Source organism: Abramis brama, assembly GCF_963993115.1.
Source record: "Abramis brama genome assembly, chromosome: 2".
NCBI classification, from domain to species: Eukaryota; Metazoa; Chordata; class Actinopteri; order Cypriniformes; family Leuciscidae; genus Abramis; species Abramis brama.
The window spans coordinates 9204490-9228924 of NC_139964.1; the positions used below are offsets into that span (position 1 = coordinate 9204490).

The following is a 24435-nucleotide window of genomic DNA, read 5'->3' on the forward strand; positions in this document are numbered from 1 at the left end:
CAGGCGACGTCCCACATGTCTCAGTGAGTCAGACATCAAATAAATAAAATATTAGCCTTTATAGACATAGTGTTTAGTAGTAGCCTACTTATTCAAACAACAAGATATTTATTTAGCCTTCGCAAAACTTCGTTCAGCTGCTGTCTACTGTGCGGCTGCTGTGGAACTTCAGGGATTCAGTGAATATAGAGGGGGCGGAGTTATCAGCTTACTGACAGCTTGAGGATCGAATACGATTTACACAAGTTCATTTTAAGAACTTTCATTGGCTAAATATTTGTAAAACAGACAGACAGATAGACATAAATGGTAACCAATAGCATTGATTTAAAAAAAAAAAAAAAAAAAAAAAAACACCACCCAAAAAAGGGCACTTCGGAGTGTAAGGGCAAAAAGGGCTGGATCTCATGCTGCAGTAACACAGGGTTTGTGATGTGAATTTATTAATGGAACAACATAATTGTTAGATTCAAAAGACATCTGTGAATCAGTCTATTTCATGATGATTATAAAAGAATCAACAGGTAACCATCATCACCTGATCTCATTTCACTTTAGCTTTCTTTGCTGCTGCAAATGTGCTTGACACACACACTGTCACATCGGCCAAAAAAGACAAAAGATATAGTAAGAGTTAAGAGCCCAACTAATGGAAACACTAATCACTGTTATGGTGACTTCAAATGAAACACATTAGAGTTAAACCTCTGTTAATTCTCAATATCGACTGTCCCTTCTGAATTTTGTTCTGCTGTCCTGTCTGTCAATAAACTGCCTTCTTGCAATAGGATCTACGACTCCCTTTCTGACAAATGTCTTTTGCAAACTGCCCTGGCCCACTAAAAGTAAATCAGTAGGCTGTGAAAAAAAAGTATCTTCCATGCAGACTCATGTTAATGTTACATTGACAGAACAACACTTTATTTTTTTATTTTTTTTATTTATTTATAAAGCACAATTAAAACAACGTAATGTTGACCAATGTGTTGTACAGTCACACAATAAAATTACATAAATAAAAGGAATTTAAAAAAAAGCATAAAAAGAAATAAAAGCATGAATAATCCTTTCAAAATAACACTTATCAGGCTAATTCAAATTTTACAACAGGGAAAATATATATTTTTGAGTGTATATTCAGAAGTTATTTAAGCATATTTTAAGATATAAGTGATAGCAATAGGTAAGCTAAAAAAATGGAGAAGCTGGAATAGTTCTGATAAAATGTTTAGCATTTTTAGGAACTGTGTGATATCATAATGCAGGATGGCTGAAACAATGTCATGAACAGTTTTTTGCACGTTCCCTGCTCAAGATTTATTGGCACCCATAAAACACCCCAACAAACAAGTCTGGATCTGTCACTAGACAACGGTTTTACTTTTGCTGGATCAAACACACATTTGACAACATCAGTGTGAGCACAGGAGCAGTTCTCAGTATCCAGCAGGACGACCGCCATTGCTCTCGTCAGATTCAGCACAGAGTTTGTCCCCCTCTCGCACAACCGCCTGGACCGCTGTTAATTCAGTATCACTTTTTATTGTATGATTCTTCTCCTCCAAGCCTTTAATTACAACCTGAATTCATAAAGACAAAATTGTAATATTTCTCACTTTTCTGACTCTCTGAATCTAATTGTCAAGTGTAAGAATCCTACCTTATCAAACGTATCTTCTATATTTGTCACATTTGGTCTGATCTGAAATCTGGGTTCTTTAACAGCGTTCTTCAGGTCATAGCCAAAGAACAGGTAGTTCAGGATCACCTGAGATGAGAGACAGGACAGGACAGGGGGACAGGTTTTTTTTTAGATAAAAGACAAATAGGTTTAAATATCACACAAACCTATTGTTTATTAAAACCCATAACCTTATCCGTTGGCCTATTCTGTAACTTCGGTCTGTTTATTCTTGTTTTGGTGACAGAGATCTGACACTGCTTTCGTCTCGTCCTGGTGGTGTTCGGACTTCGGTCTAGTTTGGTTTCGGTTCTGTGTTGAGATTCGGACACTCATGCTCTGAGTGTTTGCCTTCTGTTGTGAGTGCATGGTATAAGCATTCGTTCTTTCTCGTGTGCTGTCTTGTGTGAACGTGCAGATTCGAGTTAGATTGGGTCTAAATGTTGTTTATATTAGGTCCTCCCTCGTTACCCTCTTTGTTTGCTGCCCCATTTAGGCTACGTTTACACGTGACTGGCTATTTTCATAAACAGACATTTCACCCTCTCCGTTTTCAAAAATGGCATCGTGCACACCTGCAGTTTTCAGAAAAGTGTTCGTTTACACGAACCTGTGTAGATTTGCTATCAAGAGCATGCCAGACCTGTAGGTGGCAGTGTAACGAGAAGCTCAAGCCCACGTTAGCCAATCAGAATTCCGAAAATAGCAACAACAGCAACGAATCACTTCCTCTTTCTCTTGACGCAGGTGCAAGTTCTGTCACATACTGTGACGTCAGCTGCCTAAAAGTCACTTTTTCTCATGCCCGTATCACACATGCTCCGTTTGCGTATGCGGTGCGTATTTTTTTCAGCACCCATGTTTACAGGTTAGAGCTTTCACACTGCACGCGGTTGCAGTCCGTCAATCCGTTCCAGTTGTGGTGCGTATAAAGCAGTGCAGCGATCGTTTCCACACTGAGTCTATTTCTGCTGTGTGCTGCAAACGCTGGATTAAAGTGACAGCGGATGGTTCGTGGTCAAAATGAACACAGATTGACATGAAAATATAATAATCTCACCATAAATTCATTTAATTAAATAAAATGTAGCAAATCTCACCATAAATGTATCTAATTAAATATTACTAGTTTTCACAGTAATCTTTTTACTTTAAGACCGGGGTAAAGCAAGGAAAACTACAGTTCTGACGTCACATTTATACGGAAGTCACAACGGCTCGCGAAAAGGCACAGCTACTTTATGCAGGCTGTGTGCATGTGTCTGTGGATCGATGATTGACTGTTTTGAAACTTATATGGTAGTTTCACAGCCCCTAGACCTCTGTTATCATGAAAAAAGCCAGGAAATTTCAGTTTTGACAATATGGGACCTTTAAATATTTGACCACTTGCTTGAGAAACTTAATATATAAATCTACATAGAAGTAATGCATTGAATAATATGGTGTTTAAATTGTGTTTAAACGTGAACACGTCTATTAAATGAGGTTTTATTTAACAAAGTTCGGGAGGAGCAGGTTCAGATAATTAACCAAATCATGCACAGCTGTTGATTAATCAGTAATCAACTCAATGACAGAGTATAAATTCACAGCAGACCTATCTCTGTTCATTGAAAGTTTGTCAGCATTTGGCTGCGCCCTATCTTCCCAACATGTCCGAATCAAGCTCTCCCATCCGATGAAGGAATTTTCTGTCCTTTTGGAATATTTGCCAGAGTCCTCGGGTGTTATATTGCGGGCGTCAAGCCAAATAAACGGGTCCTTGCCACCAAGGGCGAAATACCAGCGATCTTCTTCCGCATTTATTTTTATTTCTTTTTTCTAAACCAGATCATTCAAGTAACGTTTTTTCCTGCCATGGAGAATGGTCATAGGGCCTGCAAGCACCACACTCGTGTTTCGGGCAATGCCGCCCTCTTCATGCGAAAGAACGGGCTTCTCCAGCAGCTCTAGGCCGAAGCCGCAGGCCCTCAAAGAGCAGCACTGCAGATTCAGTACGGGTCGGCCTGCCTACGCTTTCAACCCCGTTGGCTGATCTCCGCGAGCGCTCCGCTCCATGGTTAAATTTCGCATTGCTGTAGCGGGTCAAGTGGTTGAGTTGAGAAGTGCATCTTTAAGGCCGGCTGATTATTTGGATCAGGTGGCGTAAGCGACGCAGGCCGGCTGATTATTTGGATCAGGTGGCGTAAGCGACGCATCCCTTTAAAGGTGTTGAGAGGAACAGAAAAATGGTGCGGCGTGAGGGAAGAGTGAGTCTCTTGGTGTATCGGCTGTGCAAGGGGGAGAACGTGAGTCTTTTTGGGAGGTTATGTCTATTAGTTGTTAATATTGAACCGCTTATCACGGCTCTTTGTTTGTTTGTAGCTCGGTTGGGCGTCTGCGCTTATGGTGTCCAGTAAATGGTACCAGCGCCTGCGGTTATGGTGTCCAGTAAATGGTACCGGCAGTGACGAGCCTTCAGAAACTTGCTTTCATAATAGTGAGTAGTGATCTTGCATAGGTCTTGCAGCAACGTAAGTAACGCAAGTCCTTTTGGAAGTCCATGCCTATTTGTTTTTAAAGTCATTGAACTGCTTAACACGGTTCATTGTTTGTTTGTCGGTAGCTCGGCCTGGTGTCTGCGCTTATGGTGTCCAGTCAATGGTACCAGCGTCTGCGTTTATGGTGTCCAGTCAATGGTACCAGTAGTGACGAGCTTACAGAAACTTGTTTTTAATAATGGGGAGTAGTGATCCTATAAGAGTTGCAGCAATGTAAGTTCACTGACTCTGTTTCTTTTAGATATAATGTATAAGGTTTAGCGCTGATTATTCTCTTGTTAATTTCATCTATGAATAGAAACAACACTGATGAGAGTGCGCACAGTTATTAGTCATCCACACCACTTAATTGTATTGCTACGGGGCATACGGCGTTGATTCAAAGAAAAACGTAAGTTTGATCCTTTTCCTTTTCAGAGATTGGTTATTGTTTTAAATTGTCATAGCATCATAAACCACTTATGCTTGTGATTTACAGGAGGATTGCCTACGTCGGTCACTAGCCACTGTTTTTCCTGAGCTTAATCATTCTGTTGTATTTTGTATCTCCTGTGTGTGTGTGTGTGTTTGGAGCGGCTACTCTCTGGATGACCCGGACCTAGTTGGGCTTAGGATTGAGCCCTGCTTGTGGTAGCCTGTTCATTTAAATGTTGTGTTTGCTTTATTTCCTTGTTTATTTTCTGTTTGGCAGTCATACTCCCAACATTCGGCCGATGGGCATCGAACAATATCTCCTTTAGGAACAGCGTCTATTTTGTGATGAAATGTTCACTAGTGAAGTGTGAAATGCTGTGTTAGTGTATGTTTGCACGGCCGAATTGGTTTGACGTGTTTTTGCAGTGTTTTGTGAACAGTACCTATTTATTCGACTTTATGCACTGTAGTTTTGATATTGTTAGACTTTACATCCTGTAACTCATTTACTATGAGGCTTTTATTCACTGTGACCTATTTATTGTAAAACTGTTTACTGTTACTTGCGGGAACTATTTGTCTGCCCTGATTGCCAATTCTTATATTTGTGAGTGTTTAATAAATTTATAATTGAGTACATCAGTCCCATTTCTGTTCCTTCATTGGACGCAACCTGCCTAATTATCTAAAAGGGGAGCGTGGGTTTTTGGGGTCTCTATTCTAAATATGCAAATTGTGCGTTGGAGCGCCCCCTAGGGGTCACATTGCATTCAGTTCAGTTATAACAAGGGGAACACGTTTTAAATGGTGTCGATCCAAATTATTTTCTGTCATTAACGTGCTGCTTTCTTGTGGCTAAAACTCACAAGTAGGCCTACAGTAGCTCGCGGCCTCGTGCATTACGTGCTGAATGCATGCGCTCAGAATCTTTAACCTAACTTACATCGTTAACTATGTCCTGCAATTTATCTGCATAAATCGCGTAGAAACTTAGTTATAGCATAAATGTTTTTATATATGGTTACAAGCAATGTGCTTTACACCAATAGTTTAGTGATCCTTAAATGAAACAAAATTAAACAAACACAAAGTGCCTAAACTAAATTCATGCAAAGCGTTGTATTTTACGTAAGCTGTCTCCTTAGAAACCAGCAACAGATAAACGAACAATCGTTATCTAAATCAGAGTGTACTTTGACGTTGTTAATCATCAAACGTTCAATAATTGATCTTTCAGCCCTGCACAGTTTGGCTAAGCTCTGTATTCCGAACGCAGGTTAAACCATGGGTTCAGCCTCATCGAATCCTGGCCATTAATTTGAACACCGTTGATCTCCAGTCCTCACGGCAAAGAATAAATAAATAAATAGGACTTTCGGATCTCGTCCACCTCTCTGTGCTCGGCCACTTAAAGCTGCATTATGCAGCTTTGCCGACTTCTTCGCTGTTTTCTCGCTTTTTGCTCGCAAGTTTCTCTATAGAGCTGCCCCTACAGCTTCGGAATAGATATTTGACAACACTGTCGTTAACTCGTTGGCTCGTCCCATCTTCTCCCGCTGGTCACGTGCATTTGTTTTCAAAGAACCCGGCGAACGCACGAAGCCATGTCCACTGAGGTATGTATAATACACAGAAGGCTAGCATATAAATGTTTAGATAGTATATGTGTGCAGTGCCGTAAAGCAGTTTGTTACATCGCGAGACCTGATATCATGCGATACTTCCTGATGCTGCGGCCGGCGGCCCGGCGGCCCAAAGTTGCAAGGGTGGTTTTTTGTCTCACAGGCGCTCGAGGGGTGCGAGAAGACCACCATTCAACCCGAAAACAGTCATATAACCATTCCAATGACTCCGAAGCTGTTCGGTTAAGATAAAAAAGTTATTTAGATCACCTTTAATCAACAGAAATGCATAATCCTGCAAGGATTTCATCTCTAACCTCCTCTTCATCGTGTCTTAGATTAACGCACAAAAAGATGACCATCGGCTCTCCTCCTCCCTTTGCTCATCCACACACTGCAGGAGCTCATTTCCTGGTTTCATGTTACTCTGGCTATTTTTCCTCTGCCACAGCAGTGATGTTTCCTCTGCTCCCACAGGTTCTCTGTAACTCTGGCTATTTGCTACATTGCCGCAGCAGTGATGTTTTCTTCTGCTACCACAGGTTTTATCTTACTCCGGCTTTTTCTCCATTGCCGCAACAGTGATGTCTCCTCTGCTCCCGCAGGAGCTCTGTTCCCTTAGCTAATCTTGTTTACTGCCACTGCAGTGTCTCTCCCTTTCCCATAGGATTTCCGTTTCTCTCGCTATTTTTCTCCCCTGCCACAGCAGTGATGTCTCCTCTGCTCCTGCAGGAACTGTTTCTCCGGCTAATTCTCCTCTGCTCCTGCAGGTTTCCTGTTACTCCGGCTAATTCTCCACTGCCCCCACAGGTTTTCTGTTACTCCGGCTATTTTCTCGACTGCCACAGCAGTGATGTCTCCTCTGCCCCCACTGGTTTTCTGTTACTCCGGCTATTTTCTCCACTGCCACCGCACTGATGTCTCCTCTGCTCCCGCAGGAACTCTATTTCCCTAACTAATTTTCTATGCTGCTGTAACAAGGCTGTCTCCTGCTCTCGCAAGAGCTCTGTTTCTCTGGCTAATTCTCTACTGCCACAGCAGTAAGGTTTTCCTTCGCTCTCATGGGTTTTCTGTTACTGGCTATTTTCTCCCCTGCCGCAGCAGCAATGTCTCCTCTGCTCCTGCAGGAACTGTTTCTCTGGCTAATTCTCTACTGCCACAGCAATGAGGTTCCTTTGCTCCCTCAGGATTTATGTTACTCTAACTACTTTCTCCCCTGCCGCAGTAGTGATGTCTCCTATGCTCCCGCAAGCTCTGTTTCTCTGGCTAATTCTTTACTGCCACAGCAGTGAGGTTTCCTTTGCTCCAACAGGATTTGTTACTCCAGTTCATTTTCTCTACTGCTAGCAGGGATGTGTCTGCTCCAGCAGGAGAACTGGTCTCCCAGCGGACACTGCATGCATCCATTTTTCTCTCTTCCCTGTCCAGCGATTATTGGTCTCCCAGCGGACACTGCATGCATCTGTTTTCTCTTCTCTGCAAGCATCGGTCTCACAGCGGAGGCAGTCCTTCCGTCCAACCTCATAGACTGCCCAAATAATTCCAAACGCGAATTCTTCTCGCCGCTCGGCCACCTAAACCATGCTATACACATAATTCCGCAAGGCCGCCCTTTCATCACGCACCTCCTCGCCCTAAGTTTATGGATAACTTACTCTAATCAGTGGAATGGCTTTTTCTACCTTTTTCTACGATTACATCTCTCTCCCCCTCGATTAAGCCGTTGACAGCTCCTTCCAATCGTCGTCACGGCTTTCCCAGGGGGGAAAGTGGTCAACTAACAGAATCCTGGTCCATCGCGACAAACTAAACTATGCACTGCATCAACAAAGGTCGTTCTTACTCACCCGCGTTAATTGCCACTCCTCAGATGCCTCATCTGGAACTCCGCTTGATCAGTTTGTAGTAACTGCCAAACACGTTCCAGGAGCACAAAATCAAATCGCTGACTCTCCCATTACTCTTTGCAGAAATTCAGGACGTTGGTGCCAGAAGCATAAAAAGCTTAATAGAGCTATCTAACCAGCATTCAGTTTTAAATAAATTAGTCTACGGTAAGCCTGCCCCCCGCCATAAATAAATCTCAAACATTCCTGCTCATTAAAGGATTCAAGAACTTATCCCGCTCATCCGGATACCAGTCAATCTATTGCAATTGACATACTCACCAAATGTATTCCGACACTCTGTCTCGCATACCATTCCACCAACTCCGTCTGCACACTGGAAGCACGTCTGTCCTAGCTGTCTTCGGTTTTCTCCACCGCTCCGAATTGACTATCACATCTAACGTCGACTCAAATACCCATCCTCCAATCTCAGATTTACAGATCGTAGATATCGAAACCATATTTTCTTCATTAAACAAGTAGTAAACTGATCGAGCAAAAAGGTCACTTCGTTTATATTTCCAATCCGCCAACCACCATCCAACTGTACCACTCTCGTTGATTTACTGCAGTATAAACGTTCAATGTTCAAATCCCTACTCGGCCCACATCAGAAGCGTTCAAAACCTACATCAGATCCAGCCGCTTCCACATCAAAACGCTCACCAAGCCATAATTAAATTATTCATTTCCATCACCTGCTGCGCTCCATCCATTGTCACTCAGTACCAGTACCAAGATCCAACCCACTTCCAGTATCATTTGGTTCGCTGCGTTCAAGCTCGATACAACAAACATCTACAATACAGCGTCTTTTTTACAAACAATGGCAGGCTCCCCCGTTCGCACACGTAACAGCTCCTCGTTCAAGGGCCGGGCTCTGTCCCCCTTCCGAAGCGCTGATCGAGCCCTCCCGTTCGAATCGCAGTGAGAGTCTGCCCATCTTAGTCGTCGTGGGACGGCTGCGCTCACGTCGCTGTGTGGGCTCCCCATTCGTCGGGCCGCGAGGGTTCTGTTCCCGTGTCCCAGCCCCCTTCGAAGCGCTGGTCGAGCCCCCCGACAGAGTCCAGCGGACGCCCTCCCTTCCGCTGGCGAGGCCTACCCATCCGATGCCGTGAGCATCCAAGTTCCCGTCGGACGCTGCGAGGGCCCTCCCAGTTGAATGGCTAAACTCTTTTTCAAATCACGCTCGTAAAAATCTTGCGTCATCGAGTTGACAGTTCAACTGCCGAATGGGCTTATCCGTCCGATGCCGTGAGCATCCAAGTTCCCGTCGGATGTCGCGAGAGCCCTACCGGTCGAACAGTCAAGCTCGTTTTTAGTAAAATACCTTCTCATGCCCTGCACTTTTTGGGGGGATTAATTGCACATCATTTTACGATTGCTGTCCTGCGCTCACCTGGCTTTTATGGGGGGAGTACTTTGGGTTCGGGCCTAACTCCGAGCTCGGAGCCCTCCCCCCGGACAGCACGCCAAATACGCATAAACTTATTGTATTAATTATATGTAGATGTGAACTCGTGAAATGAGGTTTTATTTAACAAAGTTCGGGAGGAGCAGGTTCAGATAATTAACCAAATCATGCACAGCTGTTGATTAATCAGTAATCAACTCAATGACAGAGTATAAATTCACAGCAGACCTATCTCTGTTCATTGAAAGTTTGTCAGCATCCCTCCTCCACCCCATCTCCTCACTTCCAGTTCCATCTACACTTCCATTTCCATCTACACTTACCAACTGGGGGGAGTACTTTGAGTTCGGGCCTAACTCCGAGCTCGGAGCCCTCCCCCCGGACAGCATGCCAAAAACGCATAAACTTATTGTATTAATTATATGTAGATGTGAACTCGTGAAAGAGTGTATATGTGTACAAAGAGAATCGCAATGCTGACAAAACTTTTTTTTTAATAAAAGTTGCTGATAACTTCTGGATTTGAAAGAAAAATAGTGAGTAAATGTGTTTGTGGTACAGCCGTGGGTTACACACTGCAAACGCAGCATATGTGAAAGCACTATAGCACATGCTGCTCCTGCACCGCATACGCACTGCACACAGAGTATGTGTGAAATGGACGTCAGTTTTACATGCAAACATGCAAACAAAGTTTTCCAAAATCTCCAATCTGGCCGGAGTTTTTAGAAAGAATAGTTTTCAGAGGTGAATTCTCTGTTTGCGTGTAAACAAAGGGCACAAACGAAGGGAAATGTCTCAGTTTTTTCAAAATAACCATGGGGTTATACTTTTTCAAAGTAAATGGGGCCTTATTCTCCTTGTGTTTGCAGTCCTGTGCCAGACCATCTTCAAATGTCCCCACTTGTGTGTTTCCCTGCCTTGTAAGTCAAGTCAAGTCCTGCTGCCAGTCCTGTTTTCCCGCTCGGGGTAGTTTTTGTTCGTTTTTTTATCAAATAAAAGCCCATATTCTGCATTGAGTCCTCGCCTCTTCCCTTCACCCCAACCTTGACATATTCAGAATCAACAAATGTTTTTCAAGTTCAGAATAGTCATCCAGAATAATCAAATGTAAAAAAAAATTATGTTGCTTTCTGTAATGTGCTGTTATGTAAAGTTGAGGAATACGTTAATTGTTCAACTCTCTTAAAGGCACACTAAGTAATGTTTTGCCAGAGGTCGTATTCAAAACAAAGGCGTAGCTTGATGACGCCTTGATTTGGCTGAATCATGGGAGTTCTTGTTTTCACCTCTATAATCGGTGGAGAATACGATGGACTAGTGTTGTCAAAAGACCCGGTACTTCGGTACCAAGTCGGTACTAAAAAAATTTAAACGTCACGGTATCAAGTTTTCTTAAGTACCGGTGGTACCGAGGACCCGTTCAAACCCGGTTCCTTGATGCGAATGCATGCACTGAGCGCGTGCAGTTGCGCGTCCTCTTTATTAAAGCGCTGAGACATGGCGACCGGCGGTGCTGCTGACGTGGTGGCTGTAAATCCACTTGTTGATAAGAAAGGAGGAAAGAGACACTTATGGAAATATTTTGGATTAGGCTAATGTCACGTTGCCATAAGTGGCCGTTCACATGGCGCGTTTTTTGCAGATTCGTTATTCCAAATCTCTCATATTAGGAGCGACGCGGCGCGCTCGTTTTTCCCGTTTATATACTGTCTATGGTTTTTCCAGGAGCGCCTATGTTCATGTTTGCATAGCAACGACAGACGCCACGGGAAAGAAAGCGATTGTGGAAAGGAGAAACTTGTCGATCTCCGAATGCAACGTTACGTTACTGTACATGAGGAGAGTAAGATGGAAAGCTTGTAAAGATTAGTTCCATATAAATTCACGGATAATTAGTTGTTTTGTCGTTAGTGAAAATCAATATTGACCTTGTATTTGAAAAATGATCCTCATATAAAAACAATAGGCCTACTAAAATTTAGAGTAAGTTCGTTCGCATTCGGAGATTTTTGAAACGGTGCGAAATGCGCTCTCCATGATGACGAGGAAGTATCAGCAAAGAATGTATCGATTTCTAGCACTTTGGTACCGAAATTGGTACCGAGAACCGTGGATTTTCACTGATATCGGTACCGAATACTGAAATTTTGGTACCGTGACAACACTACGATGGACTAGGGCAGAAATCATATTCATGGATGACAGGTAATGTATTAAAGATTTATTAACGTTATAAAAGCCGTTGTTAGCAGAACGAGGCTGCTGGAGCGATTGCTAATGAGAGACGAGCGCGACACATGGCTCAGAAATCGGGGGTAACATGGGTATAATGTCACTGATAGGCGACGCACAGGCACGGTCCTGGTTGAAACTGCTTATTTCTCTGGATTTAAACATTCTAAGAAACATTTGGGATAATGTAAGTACACAAATCAACAAAATATATAACATTGTTCTAATGGTTTTTGAAAAAAAAAAAATCTTACATAGTGTGCCTTTTAAGTGTTTTTGTTTTGTTACCTGAGCAGTTGCAGTGGTGATATTTGTCCCACCTGAACCTCCAACAACCATTCTGACTTGTCTGCTTTGTTTGTCCAATATTATTGTGGGACACATAGATGAAGGTGGCCATTTACCTTGTCAAAACAAATAGTCATTTACATGTGAATATATATATTTTTTTATTATTTATAACTCTTTCCCTGTCAGCGTTTTTTTTTTGTTTTTTTTTATAGCTTCCAGTAAACGGCAGCATCTTTGATCATTTTCACAAATCTTTACAAAACTCCAGAATATTCTGATGTATGAATATCTGAACATGCAGTATAACACAGATGGAGTAGATTGTGTCCATCACCACACCTAATGCTTCACAGTCGTTCCCTCTTTATAGGTTGACATTTCATTCAGGAACATTAGGCAGTTTTGATTTATATACTGTTTAATGTCTGATGATTATGTTATTTGTATGTCAGCAATCCTTTTTTCTGCTTCTTCTTTGCTTGTTTTGATCTGGAGATTCTGTACTCTTCCAAAAGATGCATAATAGCACCCATACAGCATAACAGTGAAAACCTGAATAGCCGGAAATTTCTGTCAACGACGGGGAAGCGTTTTGTCATAAATTACAGAAAATGCCATCAATGGCAGGGAAAGAGTTAATATTATAACTCATAAAACTCAAGCCATGCAACTTTTTTTATTTTATGTTTTACCTGGTTTAAGTAATTTGATTTTGTCAACTCCATTTGTCACCTCAGGATTAATGAAATCCCTCATTTGGTCATTAAATATAATGCCTGTTGAGCGTGACATCACTCCAGAGCCAAACCTGTGAGAACACAAAAAAGATCCAGATAACAAAGCAACTAAGCTTCATAAATATATACACTAAACGTACATTAAAGGGGTCCTAGAATATTCTTTTCAAAAGATGTATATAATTATCTGATGTCCCCAGAGTGAGTATATGAAGTTTTGCTCAAAATACCCCACAGATATATTTATATAGCATGTTAAAATTGTCACTTTTTGAGGGTGAGCAAAAATGTGCCGTTTTTGTGTGTGTCCCTTTAAATGCTAACAAGCTTCTGCTCCCCTGAGGGCGGAGCGTCAAGGGCTCATGTGTTAGCATTACCTCACATGGACATGCACTGAAGATTTCAAAAACTTTTAGCCTTTTATGTTCAAACTGGAGTCGGACAATGATGCAGGGACTTAAGAAGAAGTGAACATGTAGAATGCAACAGGACGTTTCTGAATGGTTAGTTGAATTTAGGTAGCTGATGTGGAGGTAAGTATTGTTGTAGTTCTTAAAAAGCTGATTGTTGTAGTCAACAATGTACTCTTAAGAAGAGATTTCTGTAAAAAAAAAATACCTCCCATTGCTTTAAACTTTGAGCGTCACAACTTTGCAGATGTTGTGTATGCTCAAACAGCAACATAGCGAAGTTAAAAAAGAGAAATCATGATCAAGGACACCTTTAACATCTTGTTTTTTAATATCTATTCCACATTAAAATCGAATCTGTATTTTTGAAGGGAAGAGTGCAGTTTAAAAAAAAAGTGTTGTATTTTACTCAGTTGAGTAAATCTTGTTAGCAGTGTTTAATATACGTATTGCTAAAGGCTTTGTCTCATTAGCTGACTTGAATGATTTTGCTGAATTTTCTACCTGGCATGGTTTGTTTGGACATAAAATGAGACATAGTTCTTTATTAAACTCATAAAAGACTAAATAATTACGTGAATACTGGATGCTAAACCACAAAGAATACCACAATCAAAAACTTGAAGCACGTATGATGGAGAAACACCCAGAAACACCTCATATGTGCCACTCACAAGTATATGGGGCTTGTCCTTACCATTAACTGCTTAACACGCCTGATTAAAAATAATGGTTAGTGCAGTGGCTGGGAAAAATGTGAACCTACCAACATCCGTTGCCATAATTATTGTAATGACTTATTGTGAGAGGAACATTTTTTGTTTCAGTCGCATAACATCGGTTAATGGAAATGCTGCCATTTCGCAATAGTTTTTATCGACATTTAGAAAACATCGCAAAAGATTTACGCAAATCTGTAATTGAAATGCGGCTAATGACTCTCTGACAGCTTTCAACATGTTATTAGAACCAGTTGGTAGAGAGTTCAGTTATTCCAGTGCTCAATAACTGAATCTGGGTGTGTTAGATCAAGACCAGGATTAAGAAACACTGATCCCCTTTTCTCTTTTTTTTTTCTCTTACTCGTTATTGATACTGCTGGTGACTGCCACTGCACTCCCATCTTCTGCGATAATAGACAGGTGAGATGTGCCATGGTCATCAGGCACTGTATCAGTGTTCTTTGGCTTATCACCATAGCTGGTTTGTTTGATGTCATCATTAATCTCACTTCGTTTTTCGTCCGCAAAGCTGTCTGAGATCATCATTTTTACCAACTGTGAAACAAAATTGACAAAATGCATAAATATAGGAAAAGGAAAAGGAAAAGCTTTGATAAAAGTTACTAATTTACTAAGATAAGTTACTCCTGTTAGATCAGATGTTGCAAAGATATTTAATACGATTCAGAAATACTGTATTTGAGATCTGAGGTGGCTTCCCAGTCAACACGCCAGGGGTTTCCCCTTGGTGCCCACCACTCACTGCTCACATCACGTTCAGTTCAAATTTGTGGAGGGGAACATTATCAGTAAACAATAATATAACATAATCAGTGAAGGACAGTGTAGATGAGACAAGAAACAACAGAGCAAAGAGAGTGTGCAACAGGATCAGCAAAGGATCCTGAGTCGGGACCCAAGCTGGGGTCGTGCTATATGTCAAACCGCTGCCAACAAGGCTATTGATCCAACATCTGTGGTACTTTTATATGTGTTTGGAGCTTGGTCCCATAATTGCTATTTTTGGGTGAACTATTCCCTTTTAACACATCCCTTTAGCCTGCAAATATCCAGTATAGGCCCAAGGAATAATAGGTAGACTTGAACTCACCTCAGTGATGTTTTCAGTATGTGTCAGGTTTTTCTTTTGGACATCAGCGAAGCGGAACGCCTCTATCATACGATGATACATCAAAGTCTTTTTCTCTACAGTGGACATGCTGCTGCTTGAGATATTGTAACCTGCAATTAAATGCTTAATTATTTGAGCTGAACCTTAAAACATTGAAATAATTAAAGACTATAGACTAAGGTTAAACACAGACCCTGAGATATTACTAAAGCCATGTTGCACACTGTACAAGTCTTTTGGTCCTTCACAATTGTTGCTTTTTATAAGTGTTTGATGTGATCTTAAAGTTTAAATGTCTTAAGCGTCTTTAGTAACTCAAGCAAAGTATGATGGCATGAACTGGCTGTTTTAAGAGCAAACTCAAGGTAATTTGAATAGAACTATATTAATAGATGTAATAGGGTCGGGGCATGTTGTGTTGGACAATCATATACAGCTTTGAATTGAACTCTCTCACATGCACATCAACTGTTGTGCTTTATTAGGTTAATGGCACAATGGATACAAATCCTCTCGTGTGACGCCCCCTATCATTTTTTGCACCGTAGGCAACTGCCTATGTCACCTATGCCATGGGCCGGTCCTGAATGAAGATGGCCCTAGTAATTAAAGAGCCTTAGCAGTCCCAACCTGTAATCCACACACAGACACACAGACACACACACACACACACACACACACACACACACACACACACACACACTGACCTTTGAGAATGTTGAGTATCAGAGCGAGTACAGGTCCACCGAATGGAACGGTAGGAGCATGAAATATGTATTTCCCCACAGTAAAGTTTAATGCATACTCATTCAGCACTGACTTATAATTCAGCAGGTCCTCACGTGTTATAATGCCTCCTGTGTTACGAGAAACACAGATTCAGACAGATTTGCATCAAATTAAGTCACTAGATCCATTAGATACGAGTCAAATTTAATAAGCATGAAATAACCTGCAGCCTTGATATCGTCCACTATAGTCTGAGTTAATGACCCATTATAAAAGACATCTGGTCCTTCTTCTGCGATCTTCTGATAGGTGAGAGCTAGTTTGGGAAATCTTATAATGTCATTTTCCTTCAAGAGGTTATTATTTGAGTCGCAAAGCACTTCACTGGAAAGAAGAAAGAGAAGAACAGAAGATCATGCCATACAATTTAAAAGGCTGATGCTTTAGGGACCCTTGTGTAAATATAGACATACAGTAATAGAGTCAGATCTGCCTTTCAGGATATTTGCCACTGAGAAAGTTTTTTTTTTTTCTTCTTTTTTTTCTAGTTTACAAAATGATATATTCTTACCACAATACTGTATTATTCAGAATTGTGTGACTAGTCTCCTTGATGGCATCAGCCAAGGCCTTGCCAATTGGAAAACCATCCTTTGCCAGATTTATACTGGGCTCAAACAGCTCCTTCCATGGTAGTTTCCCGTGTCTTTGGTGTGCCATCTGATAACCACGCAGTTCTCCTGGCACAGCGATATACAACCCTGGCATGAGAGTCATATAAAACAGAGGAATGGTCAAGTCATTCAATGGCCAAACGGGCAAGAAATCATCAGAGACATCACTTAGCTGCTTTAGACCTAGTTTCACAGACAAGGCTTAGATTAAGCCAGGGCTAGGCCTTAGTTTAATTAGGATATTTAAGTAGCTTTTATATTAAATATGTTCCTTAGGAAAAAAAAGAAAAAAAAACATTACTGGTGTACATCTTGAGACAAAACAGTTGCACTGACATATTTTAAAATATCTCAGTGCAAGTTACTTTCAGTTAAATCAGATCAAAATTTTAATCTGAGACTAGCTATAGCCTTGACTGTGAAACTGGGGGTTCATGTTTTAATGTGTGGACTAATGTGCTTATACTGAATCTGTGCTGTAAAGCCATCATGGAGGATGGTTTTGGAGATATGTAGATTTATGGTGGTTTACCTGATATTGCATTATCGGGGTCACTGCCAAACATGTTCTGTGAAGCATTCATTGGAGCGATTTCTTTAGCATTAATTGTCTCCACCTTTCCTGAAGGTGAAAACATGAAACTTTGAATTTAACACAAAGATGTGGCCCAGTGGTCAAAAGGTTGCAGTGATTTGGCCAAAGAGGACATTGAAGAATTTAAGATTCTAGCTTGAGATCTGTAATAGCAAGCTTTGGTGCAGCTTTAAGAAAGCAATCATATTTCTGAGGTACTTCATTTTTGCCCTTTCTTATTCTCTTTCATAAACAGTTTGAAAGGGAACAAAGTATAGGGATGTGACTAGATCTCGTACCATGAGATTTAATAAACGTTTAACAACCCAAGACAGCAACATACTGTCGGCCCAAATCCGAATCACATCTGGTACACATGGATTCCACACAGTCCAGATGTGGGCCGGATCTGGATCAACACTATGTTCGAGCTGGAAAAACCAAACTCTAGTCAGGCCAATCACATCGTGTATAGAGTCGGTTGGCGGGCTTAACATAATGACGGCAGAGTTGCGATGGTTCCGCGTGAATTCCCTGCTTCTAGAAAACAAAGAGGATGACTGCTGCTGCTGGCGAACAGTCGTTGGGTTTGTTTACAGGAATCTCTCCATCAAATTTTACCACAACATACCATAAGCGGAACAGTCCCCCATGGATTAATTTCCGTCACTCTGACTACGTCACCTTCATCATTGCTCTGGTTGGTAGTAGCGCTATCCTATTGCATTCAGAGGGAATCTGAAAGACAACCGTTTATCCCGCCCCTCGGATTGAGCCCTGCCAATGGTGTGTTCCCAGACTCAACATCTTGATGTGGGTCTGGCTTTTCAGGTTCATTGCAATAAAAAAAAAAATTATAATAATAAAAAAAAAAAAGTAATAAAAGCAGTTTGCATGTTTTGATGTCCACATGTTCTTGTTCAAGAAATTATTTCTCTTGTAAAGAAGTGGCCACATATTCAAAATTAAGTGGACACTTGAATTAAATGTTGTTTGGCCAAAATTAAACAAGGATTTGATCTGCTGTAAAGTGTAACAACAACAATCCCCAAGCAGTTGGTGCCCTCTGCAGGCATTTGTTATAATATATAATGTACATTATTGATTATGTTTATATTATGCATTACATTATGTGCTCAATAAAACCATATGATTACTTGCTTTTGATAGTTTATTTGAATTAATTATTATTTTCTCATTTATATTTTAAGTAATTCTATAGGCTATAATTTAAAAAATCAGATTAATTGTCAAAATAATTGACAGATAACTCACTAAATTAATCATTAGTCACAGCCCTGGATTAGTTCAAACATTTCAAAATTCATCTGAGTGTGCATTTTGTGACTTTCAGTCTAATAAGTAAAACGTTTTTCAGTCATATATTTTATCATTGAAGATTTCTTAAAAACATTGTCTCTTTCTTGTGAACCCAATATCGTGTATTGTCTTGTCTCGTGAGCTAAGTGTATCTTCACACCCCTAAAACAAAGTCCAACCCTAAACTCAAAAAAAAAAAAATATATAGTGTAGAATCCCCCAACAGAGCACTAAATCCTAACCACATAAACCTTATATCCAGCCCCCCCATCCCCCACCCCCCCCCAATAAATAAAATCTAATTGATTAAAATAAAAGTTGTTCCAGAAATTGAAAAGATGTTGATCTAGAAACATTTTGGATGAAAACACATGCACACCTGGTCAAGGTATGGTTTGCAAATACAAAATTTCCACATTTGTGCCCAGGTAAATGTGACAGGAATTGTTTCTCATGGCACTTGACCTCAGGCTGCTCTAGGGAAAACCACTTCTTTAATAATGCACTATAAGTTGTTTTAAGTTGATTGAAATGTATCTGCTGAATAGCAAAAAAAAAAAAAAAAAAAAAAAAAAACTAGCCCAATATGTACTTTATAAAGATGAGCACTCTTAGGGGGTTCTTTGTTTGTTTCTTGAACTGTTGCCATTGTGGGAGTTGTGGCAGACTGGTTTAAGTATCTCAAATCCCATGTACCTGTTGATGGACTGTATATGGTGAAAACCACTCCTCCTCCGATGCCCATGTTGTGGGGATTAACCACACTCAGACACAGCAGAGCAGCAATAGCAGCATCAACTACTGAACCTTTTGTCAACATGTCCCTGCAAACACAGAGAGCTCTGTGTAAAGTCAAGTGAACTTCACATTATTAATGCAGACCATAGGGTTGTATAATTTCTCCCAGAAACATAAATGTGTCTCTTTGTAAACGTTCTGTACCTCCCGATCTTAGAGCAAACCTCAGCATCCGCTGCCACTGCTGCTTTATCATAGCAATTAACAGAGCTTCTCAGATAGCCTCCGCATTTCTGACAGATCAATACCATCAGAACAATGAAGGCGACGCACAGGATCAGGCCGAGGACGAAGATGAGGCCCATGCAGCAATTCAGGCACGAGCAGTGTCTGAAAGTACACAACCAGAGTTTGATATATTTGATATTTATTCACCACACAAACAGAATTCAAATGTTATGTGGTTTCATTTTTATTTATTTTGTGTTAGAGAAGCTCTTATATCTTAATTATATTATCAACTGGCATACCCATACCCTGGAATACGTTACATCTTGAACCTCTACAGGTCTGAGGACTATAGATTTTCTTTTACATTTTCATTGTATGTGTGTGAGAGAGAGAGAGAGAGAGAGAGAGAGAGAGACAGTGTGTGTGTGTGTGCGTGTGTGTGTGTGTGTGTGTGTGTGTGTGTGTGTGTGTGAGAGAGAAAGAGTGTGTGTGAGAGTGTTTGAGTGGGTGCATTCTTCATCACCTTTTTGACTTGCCTTCTTGACCTCTTTGACCTGCTAGACCTTCTCGCTCTTCTTGACCCATTATTGAATAGCCACTGTCCACCAGTTTACAGAAACTAAAAAAAAAAAAAAGATATATATTTATATAAATTGTATATATATATATATATATATATAATCATTATTACTTTTATTACAATAATCATTATATTCAGTCTTGAATTAAGAACACATAGGGCCCTGGGGATATAGCAAACCCAATAGTCCCCTTCATAGTCATACACACAATGTTTTCTACCACATGAACAATTATTAGTATTTCAAAAAAATCATATCTCCAACACAGTACAATAAAATCAATAGCCCCCTTCATAGTCATACACACACTGTTTTCTACCACATGAATAATAATTAGTATTTAGAAAAATCATATCTCAAACACAGAGACTATATCCCCAGGGCCCTATTGTGTTCTTAATTCGAGACTGAATATAATGATTATTGTACTGTGTATTGTAACTCTGTATAAAATAAACAAATATTGTTGGCTATAACACATTATAAGCATAAATTCATTAACTTCAAAAATGAGGTCAAAGCAAACAGGTTTCCAGAAACCGCAATATCTTTTGCGCATAAGGCTGCCTTAAGGAATTTACTTTAAATAGTTTCATCGTTAGAAGGTCTAATTATTTGATTTCGAAGTCTGTTCATATCGAAGTTGATTAATTAAGACAGAAACAAACAATAGATATTTTGAATGTACTGTAAATGTGTTTTAAAGGGATAGTTCACCCAAAAAATGAAAATTCTGTCATCATTTACTCACCCTCAAGTTGTTTAAAACCTGTATGAATTTCTTTTTTCTGCTGAACACAAAAGAAGATATTTTGAAAAATGTCGGTAACCAAACAGTTGATGGACCCCATTGACTTCCATAGTATTTTTTTTTTCCTACTATGGAAGTCAATGGGGTCCATCAACTGTTTGGTTACCGACATTTTTCAAAATATCTTCTTTTGTGTTCAGCAGAAAAAAGAAATTCATACAGGTTTGAAACAACTTGAGGGTGAGTAAATGATGATTTTTGGGTGAACTATGCCTTTAACAATATTAATAGCCTATTAAATTATATAGCAAAATGATTCTTAATGAATTAATATTTTACAGTAAAAGTTTGTTAGAGCTGAACATATCTACACTGTAAAATCCAGCAGTGATTTTGACGAGCAGGACGAGACTGAGGGCCGCGGGAGAACGGCTCGAGGCCGGTGGCGTGATTACTGATGAGCGACACCTGTGAGACGCACCGGTCTCGTATCTCTCACGGAGGAACAGAAGCATAAAAGGAGTGACGATTGTGAAGGATGAGAGAGGACCAGGCCTGGACTGTTTTATTTGATATTTTGTTTATATGTTGATCAGTGTTCCCTTTGGTTGGGCACTTGAAACTTCATTTGTATTATTGTAATTCTCTTCCTGTTGATGTATATAATTTAGATCATAAACAGCTTATGAAACTTTTAATTGGGTTGTCATAATTGTGAACGTCGTCAGGCACACTAATAAAGAGGCTAAAGACTGCAGCCTCTAGCGTCTGTCGCTAGAGCGCCTCTTGAGATCAGATGAGTGATGTTTACTCGCACAGCTACTACTTGCTGACCTCCATTACATAATATCTCTATATTTGTGACAATATCTTGTAATTGTTCATGCTTGAGTCACACACAGACTTCAACATTCAGCATGCAAAACACAACAATGGTAACAATTAACCACACATACTTCTTCCGGGGTGTGAGAGGACGCTGGCTCAGCTGGATGCCGCTTCTCAACCCATGTGTTTTAGTTATTTGTAATTTTAAAATTTGTTTTATTCTGCTACCAACTTTTTAAATGATTTAATAGCCTATTAGGCCTACCTCTCATCTCAACATTTAAATGTGAGGTTCCTGTTGAGCTTGGATTGCTGATCGCTTTTGAGGTGATTCCTCGGCGTCTTCTTGTTTCGAGTGGCGAGTGCGGCACCTGAACGAGGCTGGAAACTGTGTCATCTCCAATCTGAAGTCGGTGTATGTCTGCGTGTGTGGATTCACTAACGGTCTGATGCTGCTGTGGCCTCTGCATTTTAATCGCAGACTCCCGCGACTCAGAGTGTTGCGATCTTCACAATTTTATCAGGATTCCATTGGATATAAGCATGCTGTTTCCCTTTACTACATTCTTTTCACTGGTCTATGCTATAACTGGATTCTGTGGAACACTGGAATCAAGATTGTGGAACACCAACATGATAAGGTACTCATATTCTCAGCTTTTTTCATTGGATCATCATCTGCCTCCCAGCACCTGTATTATTAAAACTTTGCGATCATTCAAACTTTTGCATCGGCCAAGATATTTGCATCGTGGCTCCCGCCGATGTTTCTATCCTTCGCCTGCTGGAATAAATGTACTTCACTCCTCATCTAGGCGTTCAAGACATCTTAACTCTCGTGGCATCTGTTCATCTAACTTACATTTTCCTCAGAAGACGTTGCAGAATCGCGTAAAGAACGCAAGTTATAAAATTAGACTCGCTCAATTAAATGTGTGTTCAATGAACAAGAAAGCCGCGCTGCTTCACGATATAATATTGGATAGAAAACTTGATTTTCTCTGTAAACCCACCTAAGGCTGATGCGAGGTTCTTTTCTGAACTTGCAGAATTATTGACTCTGCTAAGTCCTATTTGTCCAGACATGCTGCTAATAGGGGACCTGAATATTCATGTCGACAATTCAAACTGTTCCTCTGCAGCTGCCTTCCTGCATGTGTTAGAGTGTTTTAACTTCATTCAACATGTTGACTTTTCAACTCATAAATCTGGACATACATTGGACCTGGTATGTTCTGTGGGTGTTGGTATAGATCAGCTTTCAAAGGATGAAGTTAATTTTAGTGATCATAAATTACTGACAAGTGGATTTACCATCTCTGCCTCCCTGCAGTCTTCTAAACAGCGTGTCATATCCTTTAGAAATATTAGGAATATTGACCCTGAAAGGATTTCTAACCTGTTGCGGAGCTTCCTGTGCTTGACTCTATTGACTGTTACAACTCTGCACTTTCCTCAATTCTTAATGTTGTTGCACCAGCGAAAGAACGAGTTGTATCTTTTTCCAAGTCGTCTCCCTGGTACACAAATGATCTGCATGCACTTAAAGTTGAAGGAAGGAAGATTGAGCGGTTGTATAAAAAATCAGGCCTCACCGTTCACAAATTAATGTTTACACAACACCAGCTGCAGTATCATCTAGCTTTGAAGACTAGCAGAGAGGAATATTACTCTCATGTTATCAATAAAGGTGCTGCTAATCCTAGGACGTTATTTAAGACAATTGATAGCCTTCTCAAATCTCAAAAGAAAACTGTCTGTCCTTCTGATGAGATGTGTAATAATTTTAACAAATATTTTACAGAGAAAGTTCAGAGTATTTATAGCTATCTATAGTATATATATCTCCTTTGACTCTCCTTTGCTGACTAGTGAGTCTTACTCAAAAAACTCACCTTGTACTGCCCTTTCGAACTTTACTACTGTCAATGCCACTGTTGCCTTTGGCTTGCTCAGTTGGGGATATTTTGGGGATATTTAATTTTATTCTATCAATCAATAAATTCCACTAGAAACAAACTTTGTTGTATTATTTTACTCTAATACTGTGAAGCTGCTTTGATACAATCTGTATTGTGAAAAGCGCTATACAAATATACTTGATTTGATTTGATTTGATTTGAATGTAGACAATGTTTTTAAATTGATCATGACTATGAATTCATCCACGTGCTTTCTTGACCCCTTGCCTACTGAGGTTCTAAAAAAGTGTCTGCCCTTCCATCACTGTAATTATTCCTCCGGCCCTTAAGGTGGCCGCTATCACACCTGTTCTAAAAAAAACTGGCTGTGATGTTCAAAATTTAGCTAACTACAGGCCTATTGTGAACCTGCCCTTTGTGGCAAAGGTTCTCGAACAGTGGTGTAGTCTAGTTTTTTGTAGTGGGTATACTGTAATATAACCCCCCACCACCGCCTCCGCCTCATACTCACCCATCTCAGAGCGTCACCCCATAAGCACCACCACACTCACTAATGCATACACTATGCATCGACATGAAATTGAGAGCATTATGAAATATTAGGTGTTATCAACATGTCAATTTATTATAAGCAACACAAGACTTTAACAGCCAATGACATTTACAGCTGGGGAGACTGGACTGATTTTCTACTGTTTAGTGTTAATCACCATCTAATTTAGCCAGTTAAGAGCTACATTTAGCCTTAGATGTTATATGAATATGGTCCCTGAAGCACAGGTTTTATCAGCTGACAATTTTCCCAAAAAAAGGAAAAAAAGAAACATTAAAGGCACAAATACAAATTTACTTTTAGAAATGGTGTAAAAAAAAAGAAAAAAAAAAGTTGTTATAGTTTTGGCAAGTTTACTGTTTAAATTAAAACATGTATGAAAGCTTGTGTGATATTCCCTTAAAATAAAGTTAATAGATTTTATTATTATTATTATTATTTTAA

General features: G+C 40.2%; 2 protein-coding genes across 3 annotated transcripts in view; one reads left to right on the forward strand and one right to left on the reverse strand.

The window, feature by feature from the left end:
- LOC311077597 (protein NLRC3-like) overlaps positions 1 to 24435 on the forward strand; it is a gene marked incomplete at its 3' end in the record, with an annotated part of 522782 nt that overhangs the window by 32361 nt on the left and 465986 nt on the right. The gene's annotated exons all lie outside the window — the stretch shown is intronic.
- LOC311077616 (glutathione hydrolase 1 proenzyme-like) overlaps positions 934 to 24435 on the reverse strand; it is a 30683-nt gene continuing 7181 nt past the window's right edge. Inside the window, exons 2-14 of one of the 2 annotated variants that reach the window (XM_084106188.1) lie at positions 19880 to 19954; positions 19330 to 19515; positions 19084 to 19211; positions 17026 to 17115; positions 16391 to 16580; positions 16043 to 16203; positions 15798 to 15947; positions 15070 to 15200; positions 14320 to 14513; positions 12782 to 12897; positions 12087 to 12202; positions 1661 to 1768; positions 934 to 1580 (exon numbers count right to left, since the gene is read on the reverse strand). In XM_084106188.1, the coding sequence (XP_083962314.1) occupies positions 1437 to 1580; positions 1661 to 1768; positions 12087 to 12202; positions 12782 to 12897; positions 14320 to 14513; positions 15070 to 15200; positions 15798 to 15947; positions 16043 to 16203; positions 16391 to 16580; positions 17026 to 17115; positions 19084 to 19211; positions 19330 to 19515; positions 19880 to 19941 (1776 nt within the window). In that variant the 5' untranslated portion in view covers positions 19942 to 19954 and the 3' untranslated portion in view covers positions 934 to 1436. Of the gene's footprint in view, positions 1581 to 1660; positions 1769 to 12086; positions 12203 to 12781; positions 12898 to 14319; positions 14514 to 15069; positions 15201 to 15797; positions 15948 to 16042; positions 16204 to 16390; positions 16581 to 17025; positions 17116 to 19083; positions 19212 to 19329; positions 19516 to 19879; positions 19974 to 24435 lie in introns of those variants that run through there. The other variant, XM_084106189.1, reaches the window with a different exon arrangement.